The sequence below is a fragment of the Camellia sinensis genome, chromosome 9 (assembly GCF_055761805.1).
Source record: "Camellia sinensis isolate YWXY chromosome 9, ASM5576180v1, whole genome shotgun sequence".
NCBI lineage: Eukaryota > Viridiplantae > Streptophyta > Magnoliopsida > Ericales > Theaceae > Camellia > Camellia sinensis.
Genome location: NC_138969.1, coordinates 35,801,252 through 35,819,895, shown reverse-complemented (window position 1 = coordinate 35,819,895; position 18,644 = coordinate 35,801,252). Strand labels below are relative to the sequence as shown.

The following is an 18,644-nucleotide window of genomic DNA, read 5'->3' as shown; positions in this document are numbered from 1 at the left end:
TGACTTATAAATTAAGTTTTTTCTTTCTTACTTAAAGAATAAATTAACTTTTAACTTATAAAAATTTATAAATTAAATTATCAAATTAAATTAAACCCATCTAAATAATTTAAATTAAATTAAAAACTAAAATAAAGTAAAAATAAACTCACTAAACAGGGCATAGTACATGTATACATAACAACGGGGGGGCTTTACTTTAAACCCAGACAAAAAAGTCCACAAAAAGCACCAGCGTAATCAAGGGTTCATCTCTCTCTCTCTCTCTCTCTTCAATTCTCACTCTAAACACTCTGACACTTTTTCCTTCTTTTTCGTCATTTCCTCAACTCTCGCCATCATTCTCGGCCACACACACACACACAGAGAACCGACAGTCTTCCCAGGTATGCGATTTCTCATTGTTCTTTTAGTTTTTATTTTTCTTGATCTCTGTGTTTGATTTTGATTCTGCAACAATGTTGAAGTTCTTGTGTTGGGTATCACTGTTCTTGTGGTAACAAAAGATGGGTTTGTGGTGGTTTTGATTTTCATCTTCATTTCAGTGGAGAAATTGATGGTTTAAGTTGTTCTTCAAGATTTGATGTTCTTGATATTGAGGTTCACTTCTTGGTAAATCCCATTTCAAATCTAATTTAGTGTAAAATCGTACATTTCAAGAATTAAAAAGGACAGTTGCAATCATTTAAGATATTTTGGTCTTGGTATTCTCAATTTTGTTAAAGTAGGAAGGTTAATTTAATTTTACTATCTTCATTTCAGTGGAGAAATTGAGGGTTTAAGTTGTTCTTCAAGGTTTGATGTTCTTGATTTTGAGGTTCACTTCTTGGTAAATCCCATTTTAAATCTAATTAACGTAAAATTGTACATTTCAAGAATTAAAAACTACAGTTGCAATCATTTAAGATATTTTGGTCTTTGGTATTCTCAATTTTGTTAAGAGTAGAATGGTTAATTTAATTTTACTTTTTTTTGTTCACTTGCAGAACTTGGTTTAATTGATATTAAATGCTGCTTTATTATTATTATTTTTTTAAAGGGTTAGATGGTGCTTGCTTTGTTTGGTTGGAGGGTTAATGCTGCAGAAAAAATTAAATTATTTTTGTTGAATATTAGATCATTTATTTTTCTAGAACTGGGAAAACAAGAAAAAATTAAGTACTTATCTTCTCTCATTTTTAATATGTTTTTATTATTATTAAAAGCTTGCTTGGAAAAACAGAGGATTTAATAAAATTCTGTGTAGTTTTCTTTCCCCTGTTTCTCCTCAAATCACATGCACTTTCTTCTGAAGCCTCTGAAATCAAAATAATTGTTCTTAATTATTTGTTTGCCACTCCGAAATCAGAATATTTGTTCTTAATTAGTTGTTTTCCATTTTGAATAAAATGTGCACATATCCTTTATTCTTGCATATCCATGAGTAGCTTAGCTTATAGTTTGAGTATGACTAAGAACATGCATTAGTTTGATAAACAAAATTTTTAATCTTTGTTTTACATATATTTTGGGGAAAATTACTTCAATGGATTAAGTTTTTGCACTCTCTATCTCTTGATCTGTCAGCCAGTTTTCAACTTTGAATCAAAGAGGGGAGTGAGAACACTTCTTAGCCGGTATAAGACTTACATGGAGAAAAAGCAATTGGATTTGGATGCACCATTGCTATCCGTGAGGCGATTTTCATCGAGATTGGCTTCTTTAGATGGATCAAACAAGAAGAAAACCGAAAAATCACTTCCCCACAGACAGCAGTCTCTTCCGGTATACAAGTCAGACTGGGAATTAGGCGAGGTGACTAAACCAGCTGCGGTTCCTTTTATCTGGGAGCAGATTCCTGGAAGAGCCAAATGTGGAAACGAATCTGGGGCTCAATCTCCGGTGGAGCCCTCAAATACTCCGAGACTTCCTCCGGGAAGGACATTGGATGTTGTCTCAAAACAGTTCTTAGAAGATGTATACGAAGATCACATTGTGCAAAAGCCCCAAATCGAATCGAATTTGTGGGAGAGATTGAATAAAGGAGTGAATGAGGAACGGGAATCTGGTTCGGAAAGCGAAGATGATGAATTTTCCGATGCACCCGACACGCTGTCACCGACTCAAACATTTTCCATGAATTGCAGTGTGAGTGATTTGAGTGGCTACGGTAGTTCGGATATGAAACCGTGTGGTACTTTTTCTGCTGATTTGCAAACTCGGGATTTGATGATGAATCGGTTCTTACCCGCTGCAAAGGCTATGGTTTTGGATACACCTCAGTATGTTCCAAAGAAGCAACAGATGACTCCTGAACGGCCTAAACCAGTTAGAAAGGAGGTCACTAGGGAAAGAACGCCTTGTCTTGAATCTGCCATTGTACCACATTATGGTCGATCTATAGAGGACGTAGAAAGTGAAGATGAAGAAGTTGATTTTGGGAAAAAAACTGTCAAATTTCGTGGTTTATTTTCTCGTTTCTGCTTAAAGAATTCTTTGTGCCTGTTGAATCCAGTGCCGGGGATGAAAGGGATGAAAGTGAGGACAACCCAGGTTCCGACAACATCTTCTGCTAAAGAAGTCAACAGACTGGCCAGAGCTGCGTATAGTGGACCTCTAACCCAACCCGATAAGGTACTATCATCGTGAATCAAATTGTGAATTGTTTTGCTAATATAGTAAATTTTGAACTGTAAGATTTATTTTATTTTATATAACTATAATATATAATTTTATATATGAAATTACATATAACAATATAACTAAATGATCTCTTTTTTATTTTTTGATTGATAGAGAGGCAAAATGGATGCCATTTCATCCAATATTATGTGAACATAAACAAATACAGAATTGAATCACAAGAAGTGGTAGTGAATCTAATAAAGGCGTTGTTTGGGAACCGGAAGAAGAGGCTATTGTAGCCTTATTTTTGAAAATAGCCCAAAAGCTCACTGTAGCATCTTTTTTTCTGATTTTCAAAAAAAAAAAAAAAAAAAAAAAAAAAAAGGCTGCTGCCGGGACAGTAACATCAAGGGCAAAATGTTTATATCAATTTTAAAAATAAAAAGTTAGGGATAAATCTGTCATTTTAAATTTAAACATCATTTCAACACACTTTTCAATACAATAACTCAACTAAAAAATCATCTCATCTTCCCAAGCACAAAAACTAAAATAGCCACTAAAATAGCCAAAAAGCCAAATAGCCACTTCCCAAACGAGGCCTTGTGAACCATGTGAATCACGTGAATTACTTAATTTCCGATTTAACAGCATGATTCAAATCTTTTTGTTGTAAATTTGTATTGAACCATATGAATCGTGTTGTGAATTGTCCGATTCTAACCACAATGGCGACTATAGAGTCTAGACCTTTTCTTCTTTTCTTTTGTAGGTGGTATAGTTTCCATCTGTTACTTACATTTTTATAACTTCACAGCATTATTGGGGTGCTAGTTACAAGCAAAAATTAGATTCTGGACCGCGGTCACATTCCCATGAGCTGCATAAGGTCAAAAGTAAGCCGATTGGTGAATCCAAACGGTTAAGTTACTCTGGCAACTTGCATATGATGCGCCGTTCGTCTCCCTACAGCAGTTTCAGCAAGGCCGTCATATCTCCCTACCAAAATGAAGCATCCAAGTCACCCTTTTGCGAAGAACCGAGGTTTGTTGGTGTAACTAATAATTTTGAGAATGTTAAGGCTATGAAAGGTTATAGCAACTTTCAGGATGTATCATGCCATCAAAGATATAAGCGGGTTTCAGGCTCAACAACCCCTACAGTTGAGAAAACGTTGTATATAGATTCTGTAAATATTGTTGAACTTCCAGTTTCTGAATCGATTTCTTCTGGAGCGGAGAGTATCAAGGGCAGGCATGGCAATTTTAGTACTTCTGTAGATAGCAGCACGATCGAAGAAACTACAGCTTCAGGGTCGGTTGACATTGATACACCTTGTTCTGCTCAAGTATTGGATGTCAGAAGCCAAGAGGACAGAATGGAGGGTTCAAGACACGATCAAGTTCGATCTCAGCAATCCAAAAGCCTTTTTTCCAACAATGAACATAGTCTAAACGCAGACAATGAAGTTAATCCAAGTGTCGGTTCTATGCTGTCTCCGCTGCCCCCTCCTTTACCAAAGTCACCGTCCGAATCTTGGCTCTGGCGTACCCTTCCTTCTATTTCCTTGCGGCATCCTAAAAAGCAACATGGCAAAGCTTCCAACACGGGTACCAAGTGGGAGACCATTGTGAAAACTTCGAATGTGCATCATGATCATGTGCGTTATTCAGAGGTAATCTCATCGTCTTCCATTGTCTTTTTAGTTTTTTCACATTGTTGAAGGTGAAGAGCACAAATACTTTTAAGAAGACAACATGTTGTGGTCGACACAACATGACACTTGTTGGACATTTCCCAACATTTAGACACACGTGAAACACATTACAAGTTTAAATAAACTAACTTGGAATCCAATGATAAAGCATAAAAAAAATATGGAAATTTATATATATTCAAAATTATTATCTTTACTTCAATATTTATATATATGACATATAATAATGATTTTATCTTTTATTTTGCACGTGTCTCTCACGCGTCCTACATTTTTTGAAATTTTTTGTGTTAGCATGTGAGTGTATGTGCTGCCTAGGTTGAAGATTTGCTACTTTGGAAACCTAACTAAAACTTTTTTTTTTTTTTGACAGGAACTAGTTCCTCATGTTTCTCAGCACTTCAAAACTTAAAAAAGTGGAGAGACCCTCCGTGAGGTTGTTAAATCCGCTTGCATCGGAAAATTTTCTGTTTTAGTTGAATCAATTTTTCCATTGCCTTCAATTTCTTAAAGTTTTGTGGAATTTGGTGTGGTAAAGTTATGTGAATCTGAAGTTCTAACTCTTCTCTTATGCGGGAAAAGGACCAAGATTATAGTTGCATTGAGCAAATTTTGTTTTCTTTGTAACATCATTAATAGTCTGATTTCTGTGTCTTCTTTTTCTTCAGTGGTTTTATTATAGTCTCTCTCTCTCTCTCTCTCTCTCTCTCTCTCTCACACACACACACACACACACACACACACACACACACAAAATGAATGAAAATGCCAATTCTTGGTTACTAATATGTCCTAGCTTTATAGCATACTGTCAAGTAGCAGCCTAAGAAGCAAGTTGGGCAATTTTTTGATTAACCGATACAAATTTCCTGTTTTTGTGCTTGATCAAGGTACCGGACCAGCTTATCTTCCCTCATGCTTTTATCTGTATATCTGAATTCTTAAACCTTTAAGCTTCAGCTATAAAATTACATTACTAGTGAGGATTCATAAGAATCTACCGTAAATGCTCAGGCTGCCGAGCATTACATGCAAGTTTTGAGTCTGAGAGCAGCCATTTCGTGCGAAACTAATGACACCGGTTAAGTTTATTGCCAGTCTTACCCCTCCCAGACCCTCACTTGATGATGACCAACACCAGGTAATGGCATATTTTTAACAGGTCATGATTGATGTCAACTAGACACTTGTGAATTTCTCTGTTTTAAGAAATAGGGACATTCTGGGAATGGAAGCATGTTCTTATTGATTGTCATTTTGTTGACGTCGGATAGTCTATGTTGTCATTTTGTTGACATGGGATAGTCTATGTTGTTTGATATCTATATGTTTTTTGTTTGTTGATCCAATAGACTTTGAATAATTTTACTATTTTTGTGGATGGATCATTTAATATTTTTGTGGTTGGTATTTATGAATGGTCGTTGTGGTTGTGCTAAACTGTTGCTTACTATAGAATTTGAGATAAGTAACAGATAAGCAGCTTTTTATCTCTATTTTTATTGAAGCAGTTCCTGTACTGGTAGGAGTCTTTATGTCAACAGATTAAAATATGCAATAATATTGTTAGTTTTAAGCAATTGTGTGTCTCTCAAGTTTGGTATTCACATCAAAATGTCTCATAAAACTCTTCAACTGTTTCATTCAATGGTTTATAAAGAGGTTTGTGCCATTCAGCTACCAGACTTGAGTTTACTTCTAGTTATGTGCCAGTTGGAGAGAGTATACGACTCTGTTTGTCTCATAATTTTTTAGTCATTATTTTTCTTCCACAAAATTCTACTCAAAATTCATCATCCAAACATAATCTAATGAAAACCGTCATGATAAAAATGCTTTCAACCATTGGATCATATGCACAAATTGGATAAAATATGAAACACCCGCAACAGGTGACAAAGCATCACTTTGCCCCTTGCATTATCAAATCGCTGCACATTTGTCCCCATGAAATAAGGCTCCACTCTTTAGCTCCATTTGTTTTGGTTGAAAAAATATATATATATATATATATATATTTTTTTATTTGTAGTTGTTTTGTATGATATACAATAAAAAATTAAATACTTAAAAGTCAATAAAAAATGTTTTTCAAAATTATTAAAAAATAAATTGATTTGCGTGGAAAGTATTTTATGCTTTTGAAGGTAAACAAATTTTTTAACCTAATGAGATAAAACAAAGAAAGGCAGAGTAAAGATTATGAAAATTGAGGGAGAGGTAAAAAAAACTCAAGGGCTTACATCATTGGTCTTCAACGTATGTATTTGATCTCATTTTAATAATCTATTTTTTACTCATGTTACTTTGATTCTTCTAGTATTCAATTTGAATCATAACTCGAGATTTTTCTTATAATGTAGGAATTAAAATTACAAATAAACACATTGAAAAACAATAGTGAATTAAGCCAACATTCAAGCAAAAAGTGATGCTGTGTGTGGCTATAAAATGAGAAATTTGATCAAAACCCGATCATAATAAAAGTTTAATGCATTAAAGATAAATACAATTTTTTTTTCAAAAGTCAAACACATACCATTATTATCAAAATATTAAACTTTAAAATAATATAACTTTTGATGTAAATGTCGGTTTTTAATAAAATTAGTATTTTAAAAATTCTCTCATCAACATCTATCAAATAAGATCTATGTTGATTATGAAATTCTTAAAAAAAAAAAATTTATTACCGTTGAAATTGATGTAAACAGTAACAGTAACATGTTACTCTAGCAATATTGTCCAAGAAAAAAAAAAAGATATTTTATTTTATCCTTATTGAATTATGTGTTTTCTCTTTAAGAGTTTATGAAACAAAATAAATTAAGATATCATTTTCATCAAAGAAGAGTCCACTGAGAAGTTTTGGCTAAATTTTCCCTATAAAATTCCTTGATCAAATGGATAGGCAGGTGGCCAAATAAGACAAAAAATACTAGTTGGAATCAAACAGCTTGGACTTGGAATTAGGTGAAATTAGGTGGGGTTGATGAAAAATGTTATTCTGATTAAGGTCCATTGCTTTGGTATGGACCTCGGTGGATTTTGGACAAATTTTATTGTTTAGGTCGTTAATTTCAAAATTTTGTTGTCTTAGGGTTTGTGTGGGAAGTGGGTTGACTTTTGATTTTTTTTTAACTATTTTAGTCTGGGGATAAAAAATCTCGTTTGGGAAGAGTTTTTGATTTTTTTGACTTTTTTGTAAAAGAAAGAATGTAATGATTATGGATTAAATGTGATATTTTTTTTTTAGCTAAAAAATCTATTTTATTTTTTTATAACTATTTTAACTAAAAAAGCCCAACCTTTAACTTTCCAAACGAAACCTTAATGTATAAGTTAGAATTCGATTCCATCAAATCTGCCATTACCATAGCTGCCTAAATAAATAGTTTCTTTAGTTTATTTCAACATATTTATTTTCGATAATTTCTGTTGTATTTTTATTTTGCTCATTTCCAATCTGCATATTTTAGTTGTAGAGAATTAATACAATTTCGAGTTTTTACTCTTTTTCCAACTTTGAATATTCACTTCGAATTAGAACTTTAATTTTTGGTATTCTTTATAAGTCAATAAATCTAAAGATAAATTTTACTTTTCAGTATTCGTCTTTGAATCAACAAACTCTACGTTTCCACTACATCAATGATACCTCTCTCTCTCTCTCTCTCTCTCTCTCTCTCTCTCCATCCATGGAGATAAGCTACTTTTGAGAGGCTTGATGTGGATCATCAAACCTACTTTGATTAATGGTTACAAAGACATTTCAACCTTCTGTTAGCTCATGCCAATTAATAAGATAGTGGTCTTTGTCAGTCACAACTCAAAATTAATGTGTATGTGGGGTTGGTTTGAAGAAAATATTCTGTTTTTAATCTTGAATATAAAACGTATGATACAGTGAATGGTTCATGATAATATATATGCATGTATAAGGTTCCATTGGCTTTTTTTTTTTTGAACGCTGGTTCCATTTTGTATTTGGAAAATGGAAATAAAATGGAATTTTCAGTTTTTATTTTTATTTTTATTTTATTTTTTTACCTTAGCTGGTCCTTTCATGACAACCTCTGAAATGTAACTAAAGGAAATATTTCTAAATTTTTTACAAGAATTTTGAAGGAAAGAAAGGCTAATTCAATGAAAATGCCACATCTATTCTAATACAATGCCATCTCTCTCTCTCTCTCTCTCAAAAACACATGTACTCATATGTGGTATTGAACCTTGAATCTATGCTAACCTAGATAACAATTGAACTGTGCTCAACATTAGCATAATAAAGCTGTAAACGAGTTGAAATGTTTATGAATTGCTCCTCAGCAGATTATTTGAGTTCCTTCTATATGTTTTCAAGCAGAGCTTGAGTCCAAATTGAATCTTAATTAAGGATGAGCTCGATTCATTCACTGCACTGCTTAGTTTTCCATTCATTTGCAGCACCAAGTGTATATGATACTTCAGGTTTTAATTGAGTGATCATATTTATTCCATAAAATCATGAAATCATCACATAAAATCTTATAAACAACTTTTTTTTGTTTTTTGTTTTTTGTTTTTTTCTTTTAATTTGATGTTTGTTCTACCCAAATGCTGTAACTCGTTCCAGAACATTACATTACATGAATAAAAAAAAGCACGAGACCATTGTTGTGACATTTAAGGTAAGTACTTTGAAGATCTCACTCCTATACTCTATATCTATATATAGAACATGGTCAGATCTTAAGTACTCATCCTGTATCTATCTAGTCTTCTTCTATTAATAAGTATGGACTTATGAAGTTTCTATTTGTTTCTAGGTTGTGTTTGTTTGCCTCGATGAGTAAGGGAATAAAGAAAGAGAAAGCATGGTGTTAATCTCTGGCACGCTCTTTCCACAAGTCTTCTCCTCTTTGTTTTCAGCACTTTGGCTCAAGGCCAATTGCAAATCAGGCAACCATTCCTTGTGCTTCGACTTTTTCTCCTGATTCAATATCAAAAAATTAACATACTACAAACTTAAGAAAAAATACAATACGTTTAGAATAAAACTACTACATACTGGATTAAATATATGAAAAAGGTGATTGCAATAGATTACCTTAAGCCAAAATGATGAGCTAAACTCGTGCTCAAAAGTATTGGAAACGCTCTTATGATCTTGTAAATTAGACGGAAGTTGCCAAATCCTTGTGCTATTTATACAATTCCATCTGGATGGCTGCACAAAGTAGGTTGTTTGTATAGTCCTCGGCATGGTAGGAATTTGGCAATTGGAGTGTTGAGAACTAGTACTCACCCAAGAATTGTTGCTAGGAACAATTTTACGCGGTGGCCACTTCTTTTCTTCATGAAATTGGCTAGGTTTAATTGGGCCATTTCGCACACCTACATCCGTGGCATGGATTTGGTTTGGTGTTGATGATAACTGGTCTTGATTTCGCAAGAACATTGTATTGAATAAATTGCTGCCTTGTCCATCATCTTTGCTAATTGGATAACTCGGCTTAGTCACAGCATACTGATTAGAAATCCATTGTTGGTGCCTATACATATGTGTACATGAGAGACTCAGTGATACAAAAAATATTTCTAGGGTTTCTTACGAATAGGGTGGGTTTAATTACCTTGAGTAAGTAGCTTGGAAATCCAATGGATGTCGGTGAAGGGGATGCTGCAGAAGACTTTGAACACCATTACCTTCAGGGGGATTCCGCCCTAGTACAATTGCACCATTTTCCATTTTGAAATGTTGAAGAGGACTAGTTCTTTGGTAGAAAAATCTATTAATGTGATCTCGTCCTTGTATTGATTTATTTTGACTTAACACTGTCAAAAAGGAGGGAAAAAATAGTGAAATGAAATTGTGACTTTTTTAATCAAAAAAGAAGAAAAACTCTGAATTGAAAGTACAACTAGATAATAAAAGTTAAGAAAAAAGTACAAGAGTCGATAGAAGTATCCCAACTAAGTTGGCACTTGACACACACCATAATTTTTAAAATCAATAAAATATGTTGAGCTTAAAGTGAATGATACCGCTTTCTTTGGTCAATAATATGTGAAAAATACAACAAATATTCAAAATTTCCCTTTTACTACAAAGTTCAATAATTTTACCTTGTCCAGAATCATCAAGCTTCTTGCTTCGATACATCTGATATGGACAAATGAGTGATAGAAAAAAGAAGAAATTAGGAAGACATATGCCACAAAATTAGATCTAATAATATTTAAAAACATTGTAACTACCTGCAAGTGACTTTTTACATGGGAAATGGTTAGTCCCCTCACATTCATCAACTGAAGAACTAATTTGGGAGTCGCTTCTACATAACAAAGCCAAAATAAATAAATAAATTAATAATTCATTTACATTACCAATGGAAAGGAAAGGTTTTTTTGTTTGTTTTGTGACTAAGATTAATCAAGAACAATTTTTTCATCTCCTTAAACAAAATTAACAAAATTATATATACCCTTTTAAATAGATGTACAATGAATTTTATGTGGTGAGATACATTTAAATTTTCAACAACTAGGCTCTTTCTCTCTTTTTTATTTTTTATTTTTTATATATATTTATTATTATTATTTTTTATCAACAAAAAAGGAATCTTTATTAATGGTATCAAATTAAGATATATCATTAAAGATGAGGAAGGTGCAAAATGTATCGTAGTGAAATGTACTAGACTTACTCTCTTGTCCACCAAGCCTTTCAACAGCGTGCACAAAAGAGAGATGGAGATCAGGAGTCCATCGGAGCCTAGGCATCTTTGATCGTACATATTGCCGAACTGTATTCTTCCTTTCACTTCCTTCTCCTCCTGAGGTGCTATCATTGGTTGAATTCCCTTTTTTGTCATCCTCAAGATTAATCAAGTCATCCATCTCATCGGCACAATCTTCCTCTTCGCTATTGGCTTCTTCATTCAAATCAAAGGATGAAAACTTTTGCAAAGACACTGATGATGATGATGTATTTTTAACTTGTTCCTCAATTATGTCACTCATTTTATCGTCTTGAATCTCCATTCCTTCACTCATGGCTAAAATTGTTCTTCTAGCTATGTCAATTCACATCCTCAAGTTTATTTTGAAGTTGCACTTCTGCAAATAGAAGTGGTATCGAAGATGAATGAAAGAAAATTATTAACATTTGAGAATTGAAAAGTAGATGCTATTTTTTTTGATCGGCAAAACAAAGACACTTGCAAAAACATCTCTTCCAGTTATCTAATTTCTGCTTAAATTTTACAAGAACAGTAGATGCTATTAGTAAGTGAAGTCTAAACTACAAAGCAAATAATAACGAAATTAAATACATATTATGCTATTTTGGAATAGAATTGCTCATCTCATTTTATTTTATTTGGTGTAAGTATTTTTTTTTTCTTCAATTGTACTGCTTTTTCTATATTGAATGTGAGATAATCAAGCTTTGGGTTTGTTCTATCAACTCTTGATTAATACATGGGAGAACACAAAAGATAACTATAAAATACATCACCATCTTTAAATAATATAACATTCGGATAATTAAAAAACAAAAACAGTGTAATTATATTATGTTCATAATCTAAATCAATTAAGTAAAGAACGATCAAATTGTACCACGCCTCTTCGTATAAGATTGTAATTAAATCTATGGCAATGCATCCTCCCTCAAATTAAGTAACCATCCACCAATTAGTACTCTACAAAAATTGGAATATTTTATGACAGTTAAACTGCACATGGTGTCTTTGATCTATTGGCTGTGGAACTTTAGGTGATGCACAAAAATCTATTAAGGATATTTGCTGTTTATTCTTTCACCTTTACTGCAGCATCCACCTATATAAATGGAAGTCCTTTTGAATTTAAGAACTCCATATGGTCAATATAGAAAAAAGTTTTGAGTTTTGAATTTTGCTTTTGCGTCAAGGTCAATATAATATGAATGACAGTATAAAAAACATGGAAGGGAAAAACTTTGGATCATAACAAGTTCATGATCCAAACATTCTAGGTAAGAAAAGTTGGTGAAAGAAGGATTATGAATTAGAACGGGAACAATTGGGTGAACATATATGTTAGACTAACATGTGTTTCCAATTTTCTGTATCTGGCTCATTTACTTTATAGTTTCTTGAAATTTGATGGGCATCCCGAAGAATTCAAGGCTATGAGGAACCCTTGAAATAGAATATGCATGGCAAATAATAGTTAAAGAACTATTTACTGGTGATTACCTTGTAGAATAATAAAATTAGAAAGAGTTTTAATTATGTCAATTTGTATTGGGCAATACTATCAAGATAATCAAATAAATAGTTATTTATTTCAAGGTAATAAAATTTGTATTTGGAGTATCAAAATAAATTCATCAGACTTTAAACCTTATTGTCTTTTTAATAAGAAATTTTTAAGAGTAACAATTTTAATAAAGGGAAAAAAAATCATCTGCAGCTTCCTGACTTAGAAAATAGGGAAATAGGGAAAAAATCATATGCAGCTTTAGATAATTAGGCACATAATAGAATTAATGTTTGTGAAAATGAAACAAGTTATTTATTGATAATCATATGCTTCTTTGTTTTGAATGATTTGATCTTGAAAATGCATCCTTATTTGAAGAAGGCAGCATCTTTATAATTACAATGGTGAACAAGAAAATCTTTGATGTTCATATTAGGTCATAGCTAATATTGGTATATGAAAGATATAAAGAACAAATCAAATATAATTGCATACAAAGGCTTGTTTGCAGAACTGCCAAACAAAACACATCTAATTACCCTCAAGAATATAGAAATCATGACAAAACTAGAGAGAGGGAGAGAGATAGAGGCCTATATTTGTGCTTCAGATTGGAAGGATTATGTATTCAATTATTTAACTTTTGCATGAGCAAAGAAAATACGAACAATAGTAATACTGATATTCTCTAAATACAAACCATTGATGGAATAAGTGCTTCAATCTTCTCTTTTCCAAGATTTTCATCTACTGACTGCGTGCTTCAGATTCAAACGTATCGCCATGATGATCGATCCCCGGGTACACATAAAAAAGTAAGAACTCTAAAATAAAGGGATTAGTCTATCCATGAGCATATGATCAGATGGAGAGAGAGAGAGAGAGTATGCAAGCTGGTGTTGTTTTCTCTGAGCGTTTGGAGGTTCTTGTTTCATTCAACTGTGGAATTAAAGTCTCATGCCATTAGTCATCACAGTTTCAGATATTCCAAAGACTTTCATGAGTTTATCTCTCTGTGTTTTTCTTTTTCTTTTTTTTTGCCCTTTTTTTAAATAATAATAAAAATAAAAAACAACTAGGGTTGGACAGTACTCCACTTGTGTTTTATTATAAAGCAATAATACTTGCATTATGGATACAGATGAGATTGGTCCCTTTAGCTGTTCAATGTCACGTGACTTCTCAAAAGGCCATTTTTTTCTCCATTCAATCCTTTCTTTGACAGTTGTCCCACATAAAATCCCTCTCTCTCTCTCTCTCTCTCTCACACACACACACACATGTGATTATCTTAATTGTTTGACCTCTGTTAGGGACTCCTCTCATTGTTATATCATGATAAAATTCTATTTTTTAGATTAGTTAATATCAAAACTTCAGTAGAAAAGATGGGATCATTTCATTTATTCAGAAGAAGCCATATATCAATTTCTTCCTACCTAAACTATGACTTTTGCCTTATATCATATCCCTCATTTTCTGTCCCCATGTTTTTATTCTTATTCTCTAAGTCATAGTTTATGATTGATGTGTTCCTATAACTTTGATTTAGCAATAGAAATATAAAAATCAAATACAGAATCAGATACAAAATATATAAATAAATAAGATTTTATAAGATTTTTTGGCAGAACTCATTTTTTTTTTTTTTTTTTAAAAATTGTCCATCCGTGTCTGATTCCATATTGGATTTCTGTATTGTTAGACTTATTGTAGTTTTATTGGTCTCATACGAATAAAAATTGTCCTAATGACATAGGGCTGCGAATGGCGATATGCAAAAATTAGTCAATTTAGATGGGACCTATGCATGACAAGCGGCAATATTAATCTTTTTTGCATGATTTTTTTTTATTTTTTTTATTTTTATTGATAATAAGAGGAATGATATTGTTTTCGTATGTGCACATTCATTTGAGAAATTACACTGTATTGATGTGGGTATGACGTGATTGAAAGTTTGACTTTAACTTTAATACTTGTGCCGAAACACACACACACCAAAAAGCAAGAGTAAAATTTTAAGGTTAAATCCTATCATCAAAGGGGTTTTTTCTTCTTTTTTATTTTTTTTATGTATATGAAAACATCTCTATCATCCAAGTTGAATTTTGACTGTTAGCCTTAAAATGAGACTAACATGATTTGAATTAGGAACCTAATATTTGGACAATGCCTATCTTAGAATATAAAGGCGGATCCAATGTATGAGGTTTTCGGCATTGTGGGTTTTAAAAGTACTGAATTATTAAATACTAACTCATTTAAAAGTTTAGATTGTTAGAGAGAAGAATAATTTTATTATTTATATCATGTGACACCTAAATCACAATGAAATAATTTTCCTTTGTTGATTATAAAAAAAAAAAAGACACGATGAAATAATCTTAATTAACGCTTGAGCTAAGCTTAAGCAAAAGTGTTTTTTTTTTTTTTTTATATTGGCAAATGTTAGTTATTAATTGTTAGATTAGCACATACGAGAGAAAATCTCTCCACTCTTGACAAAACACCTAAATGCTTGCACTTGTTTAATTCAATTCCCCTAACAAGAATTGAACCCATAACCTCCTAGGGACTAAGTTCTAGGAAAGACATGGTGACCAATTAGGGTAGACCCAGTTGGTTAAGCAAAAGTCTTGTCTTTTAAAAGCCCTAATTCATTCATTTATTTATGGTGTGTTTGGTTGGAGGATTTGGAGAGAGATTTGGAAAGGGAAAGGGAAAAGGTGTGTGAAACTATGTGAAATATAAGCATAATTTATTCACATTTCACATACCTTTTCCATTTTCCTTTCCAAATCCCTCTCCAAATTCCCCAACCAAACACAGCATTAAGGCTTCTGAATTTGATGGAAGGAGAACTGAGTTCCAAATGACTACGTTAAAATGGCACAAAAAGTGTTTTTTTATTCTTCTACAAAGCTGATATCAATGAAAATTTTCATCACCATTAAATTATGTAATAATGATAACAACACTAGTAATATTGAAATTATGTCACTGTTGTTTTAGCTCATAGTAATAAAATATATTCTTTGCCGTGGGTCTTGTTTAGTTTTTTAGTTTATTTTGAGTGTCTTTGTTTAGTTTTTTAGTTTATTTTGAGTGTCTTTGTGGGTTATTATGTGGGGATTCATGTTTTTTTAATTATCTAGTTAAGTTCTTCTTAACTTTTTTATTTAAAAATTTGAGAGGTTTAGGGGTTGGTTGTATGGATGCGAGTAGCAGTAGTAGGGGTATTTTTATACTTCCGAATCTCTCTCGATACATCTCATCTTCCTGTACTTTTAATTTCATGCTGTTAAATGAAATTTTTTTTGCTGATAAAAAAAAAAAAAATACATGTATTCTGATCAGCCGCTGACAGAATGGAAAATTAACATATGAAACATAAAAGATCTCATTTACTGCATTTGATATAGGTGATGAGATCTGCATGAAAGATTTACTTGTGATACATGCATGCATTTGAGTAGAATACAAATTTAGAGAGAGAGAGAGAGTAGTATTAGACTAAGAAGCATGGACATGCTTATCGAGGAGGCATTTTGTGTCGGACATGTTATGTCAAAAATGATACTCTATGGATACTTATAAAAGTGTGTCCGACACTTCTTTAACCGTGTCTTAATTAAAAATTTTAATTTATAATATTAGACACTTTAGCAAAACTTCGCAAACACTTTGACTACACTTTTTGAACTCTCTAAACATGACATGTGTAATAAATCTCTTCATAATAACAATGTTCTGCGTACTTCATAATGCAACTTGTATATTTTAAATATATTTTGAAGCATTTACAAGTTTTTTTTTTTTTTTTTTGAACAATAAAAAGAAGCTTTATTGATGAATTTAGCAAAGGATATGCAATAGAATTCATCATGCGTATTTTAATGTTCTACAATTATTTTACAATATTTAGAATACAATTATTACTTAAATGATGTTCTAAGTTATAGAATATATGTTTTAATTAGTGTTTTATATAATTTTTTCTCATTACCTCTAAATAAGTTATTCATATAATAACTTATAATGATTTTGTTTAAAAATATAATTTCCAACATGACTCAAGCACATTGTGTCTTATATGTTTTAAAATTTATTGTGTTAATGTATCTGCATTATATCAGCATTAGGTCGTGTGCTCATGTTTGTACTACTATGTGTAGAAGCAAAGCAATAGACCTGTCAACCAACGGGGGCTATAGCTTACTCGTAACTTTTGCACCTTACTAAAATGTTAAAGATAAGTTTTGCTATAACCAACACTCCCTCTTCCTAGGTTGCGGCTTTCAATGTATTCAAAAATAAACAAACAAATAAAATAAAAAGTAAGAGACTTCTTTTTTCTTCCTATCCAAACAGTGCTTTACTTTTCAAGGCTTATTGAGCCTTCATTTGAGATGTAGGTTAATTTTTTGACTTTTTTGCTATTTTAACTTGTGATTAAAAAGTCTCGTTTAGAATAAGTTTTTTTGATTATTTTGACTTTTGTGGAAAAAAAAAAAAATTATGATTTGAATGTGACATTTTGTTTTATTGACTTTTTAATCTATTTTGTTTTTTTATCACTATTTTAGCCCAAACCCTATATGCCAAACATAGCCTGAGAGTGTTTGGACTGCCGAAATGCTATATACACAACAACAACAACAAAAAACAATCCCAAAAAAAAAAAAAAAAAAAAAAATCAGAATTTGAATATATTTTCTCTCTTTATTTTTCTTTGGGAAGAAAAGGAATCACTTGAAGGGATTAGGTTTTGCTAAAAGACACGAAAAACCTTATTTTCCTTCCTATCCAAATTGTACTTTTACTTTTCCGTGGCTTATTGAGAGCATTTGGACTACAGCAATGACACATAGAAAAAATATTTTCTCTATTTTTCTTTTGAAAGATGTTGAATCACTCCGAAGATTAGGTTTTGCTAAAAGACGCCAAAAATTGAATCGGCATGCGTGATGCCTGGACACAATACATGTATCTATATATCGATAAGAATTGTCTTTTTCTAAAAAAAATTATTTTTATAGAGAGACTGGAGGGATAGAGAGAGAGGAGACAGATATTCGAATGATTATAATAAGATTGTAAGAGAGAGACAGAGATTTAATATTGGAAGACAATGTTAGAGAAAATGAAATGGGGTGGCATGGGGCATAAGAAAATGAGCATTTCCTAGCCCTACGTACTTAGAAAATCTTTGATACTTTGTCTTCACTTTTATATGCAGAGTTGACATTCAATTATTTTATTTAATAATAAGAATCTTTCAAAGAATTATTTCATTTTTTTATTATTATTTTCAATGAAATCGACGTCCAACCTAGCATGAATAGTCATGAGATTTAATATAATTTACATGGGAATGTATATATTAAAACTTTGGGTTGATATTATTGTCTGAAAATTGTGTTTGATCACTATTTTTATCAATCATGTCGGGTTTTATTCTCTATGTTTCTTACAGTGTTGATGCTGAGATGTTCTTAATTTATCTTCATTTTAATTTTTTTTTTTTTTACATCTATTTTCTTTTCTTTTTTCTTGGATCTTTTCTTCCTAGATCTTTGGCTTTTGCAATATTCCTCGGTTATTGTTCTCTAGAGGGTCATTTTGGAAGACTTGGCATACTCTATTATTTTTGCTTTGCAATGATCATGTTATAGTTTTTAATGCAACAAGATACGGTTTTTTTTTTTATCAGCAAAAATAAAAATTTTTATTGAAAATAAATCAAACAAGAATTAAGTTTACATCAAAAAAGGGTAGAAAAGCAGAAACGCATCAAAACATACTACCCAATCCCAACAAGATACGTTAACCAATGATATAATTCAGTGGTCTAAATTTAAATTGAAGTAAAAAAAATATTAAAATTTTGAAAACACATTTTAAAACTATGTTGTTTTGCTTTAATTTTAAACATGAACAATTGAATTACGACGACAACAAGATTATTGAAATGAAAAAGGAGAGAAACTCTTGATACCATTTTGGATAGTACCAAACAATTTTATTATTATTATTATTATTATTATTTAAAAAAAAAAAAAAAAAGAAGAATGACGGAAAGTAAGAA

General features: G+C 31.7%; 2 protein-coding genes across 5 annotated transcripts; one reads left to right on the top strand and one right to left on the bottom strand.

The window, feature by feature from the left end:
- Positions 1–212: 212 nt before the first annotated feature.
- On the top strand, positions 213–4,988 carry LOC114306190 (uncharacterized). Of its 4 annotated transcripts, none has more exons than XM_082886554.1 (4): positions 213–386; positions 1,567–2,613; positions 3,422–4,279; positions 4,695–4,988. In XM_082886554.1, the coding sequence occupies exons 2-4, from the start codon at positions 1,630–1,632 to the stop codon at positions 4,731–4,733; spliced, it is 1,881 nt and encodes a 626-aa protein (XP_082742680.1). In that variant the 5' UTR covers positions 213–386; positions 1,567–1,629; the 3' UTR covers positions 4,734–4,988. The 4 variants fall into 4 exon arrangements, with proteins under 4 accessions (XP_082742680.1, XP_082742684.1, XP_082742681.1 ...); XM_082886558.1 differs by having other exon boundaries at positions 217–386; positions 1,571–2,613; XM_082886555.1 differs by lacking the exon at positions 213–386 and adding an exon at positions 419–612.
- Positions 4,989–8,848: 3,860 nt separating this feature from the next.
- LOC114306189 (uncharacterized) lies at positions 8,849–13,633 on the bottom strand. The gene is made up of 8 exons (XM_028251380.2): positions 13,254–13,633; positions 11,011–11,422; positions 10,562–10,638; positions 10,430–10,466; positions 9,937–10,138; positions 9,609–9,855; positions 9,411–9,530; positions 8,849–9,293 (listed from the first exon to the last, which is right to left on the bottom strand). The coding sequence occupies exons 2-8, from the start codon at positions 11,357–11,359 to the stop codon at positions 9,126–9,128; spliced, it is 1,200 nt and encodes a 399-aa protein (XP_028107181.1). The 5' UTR covers positions 11,360–11,422; positions 13,254–13,633; the 3' UTR covers positions 8,849–9,125.
- Positions 13,634–18,644: the final 5,011 nt, after the last annotated feature.

What these genes read in the sequence shown, in the direction of transcription:
- LOC114306189 (XM_028251380.2), bottom strand. Translation starts at nt 11,359, where the DNA reads ATGAGTGAAGGAATGGAGATTCAAGACGATAAAATGAGTGACATAATT. An exon ending in AAGGCTTGGTGGACAAGAGA is followed by an intron (nt 10,639 to 11,010) that starts GTAAGTCTAGTA and finishes TTTGTTATGTAG; the next exon opens with AAGCGACTCCCAAATTAGTT. An exon ending in ATGTAAAAAGTCACTTGCAG is followed by an intron (nt 10,467 to 10,561) that starts GTAGTTACAATG and finishes TGTCCATATCAG; the next exon opens with ATGTATCGAAGCAAGAAGCT.
- LOC114306190 (XM_082886554.1), top strand. Translation starts at nt 1,630, where the DNA reads ATGGAGAAAAAGCAATTGGATTTGGATGCACCATTGCTATCCGTGAGG. An exon ending in CTCTAACCCAACCCGATAAG is followed by an intron (nt 2,614 to 3,421) that starts GTACTATCATCG and finishes ATAACTTCACAG; the next exon opens with CATTATTGGGGTGCTAGTTA. An exon ending in ATCATGTGCGTTATTCAGAG is followed by an intron (nt 4,280 to 4,694) that starts GTAATCTCATCG and finishes TTTTTTTGACAG; the next exon opens with GAACTAGTTCCTCATGTTTC.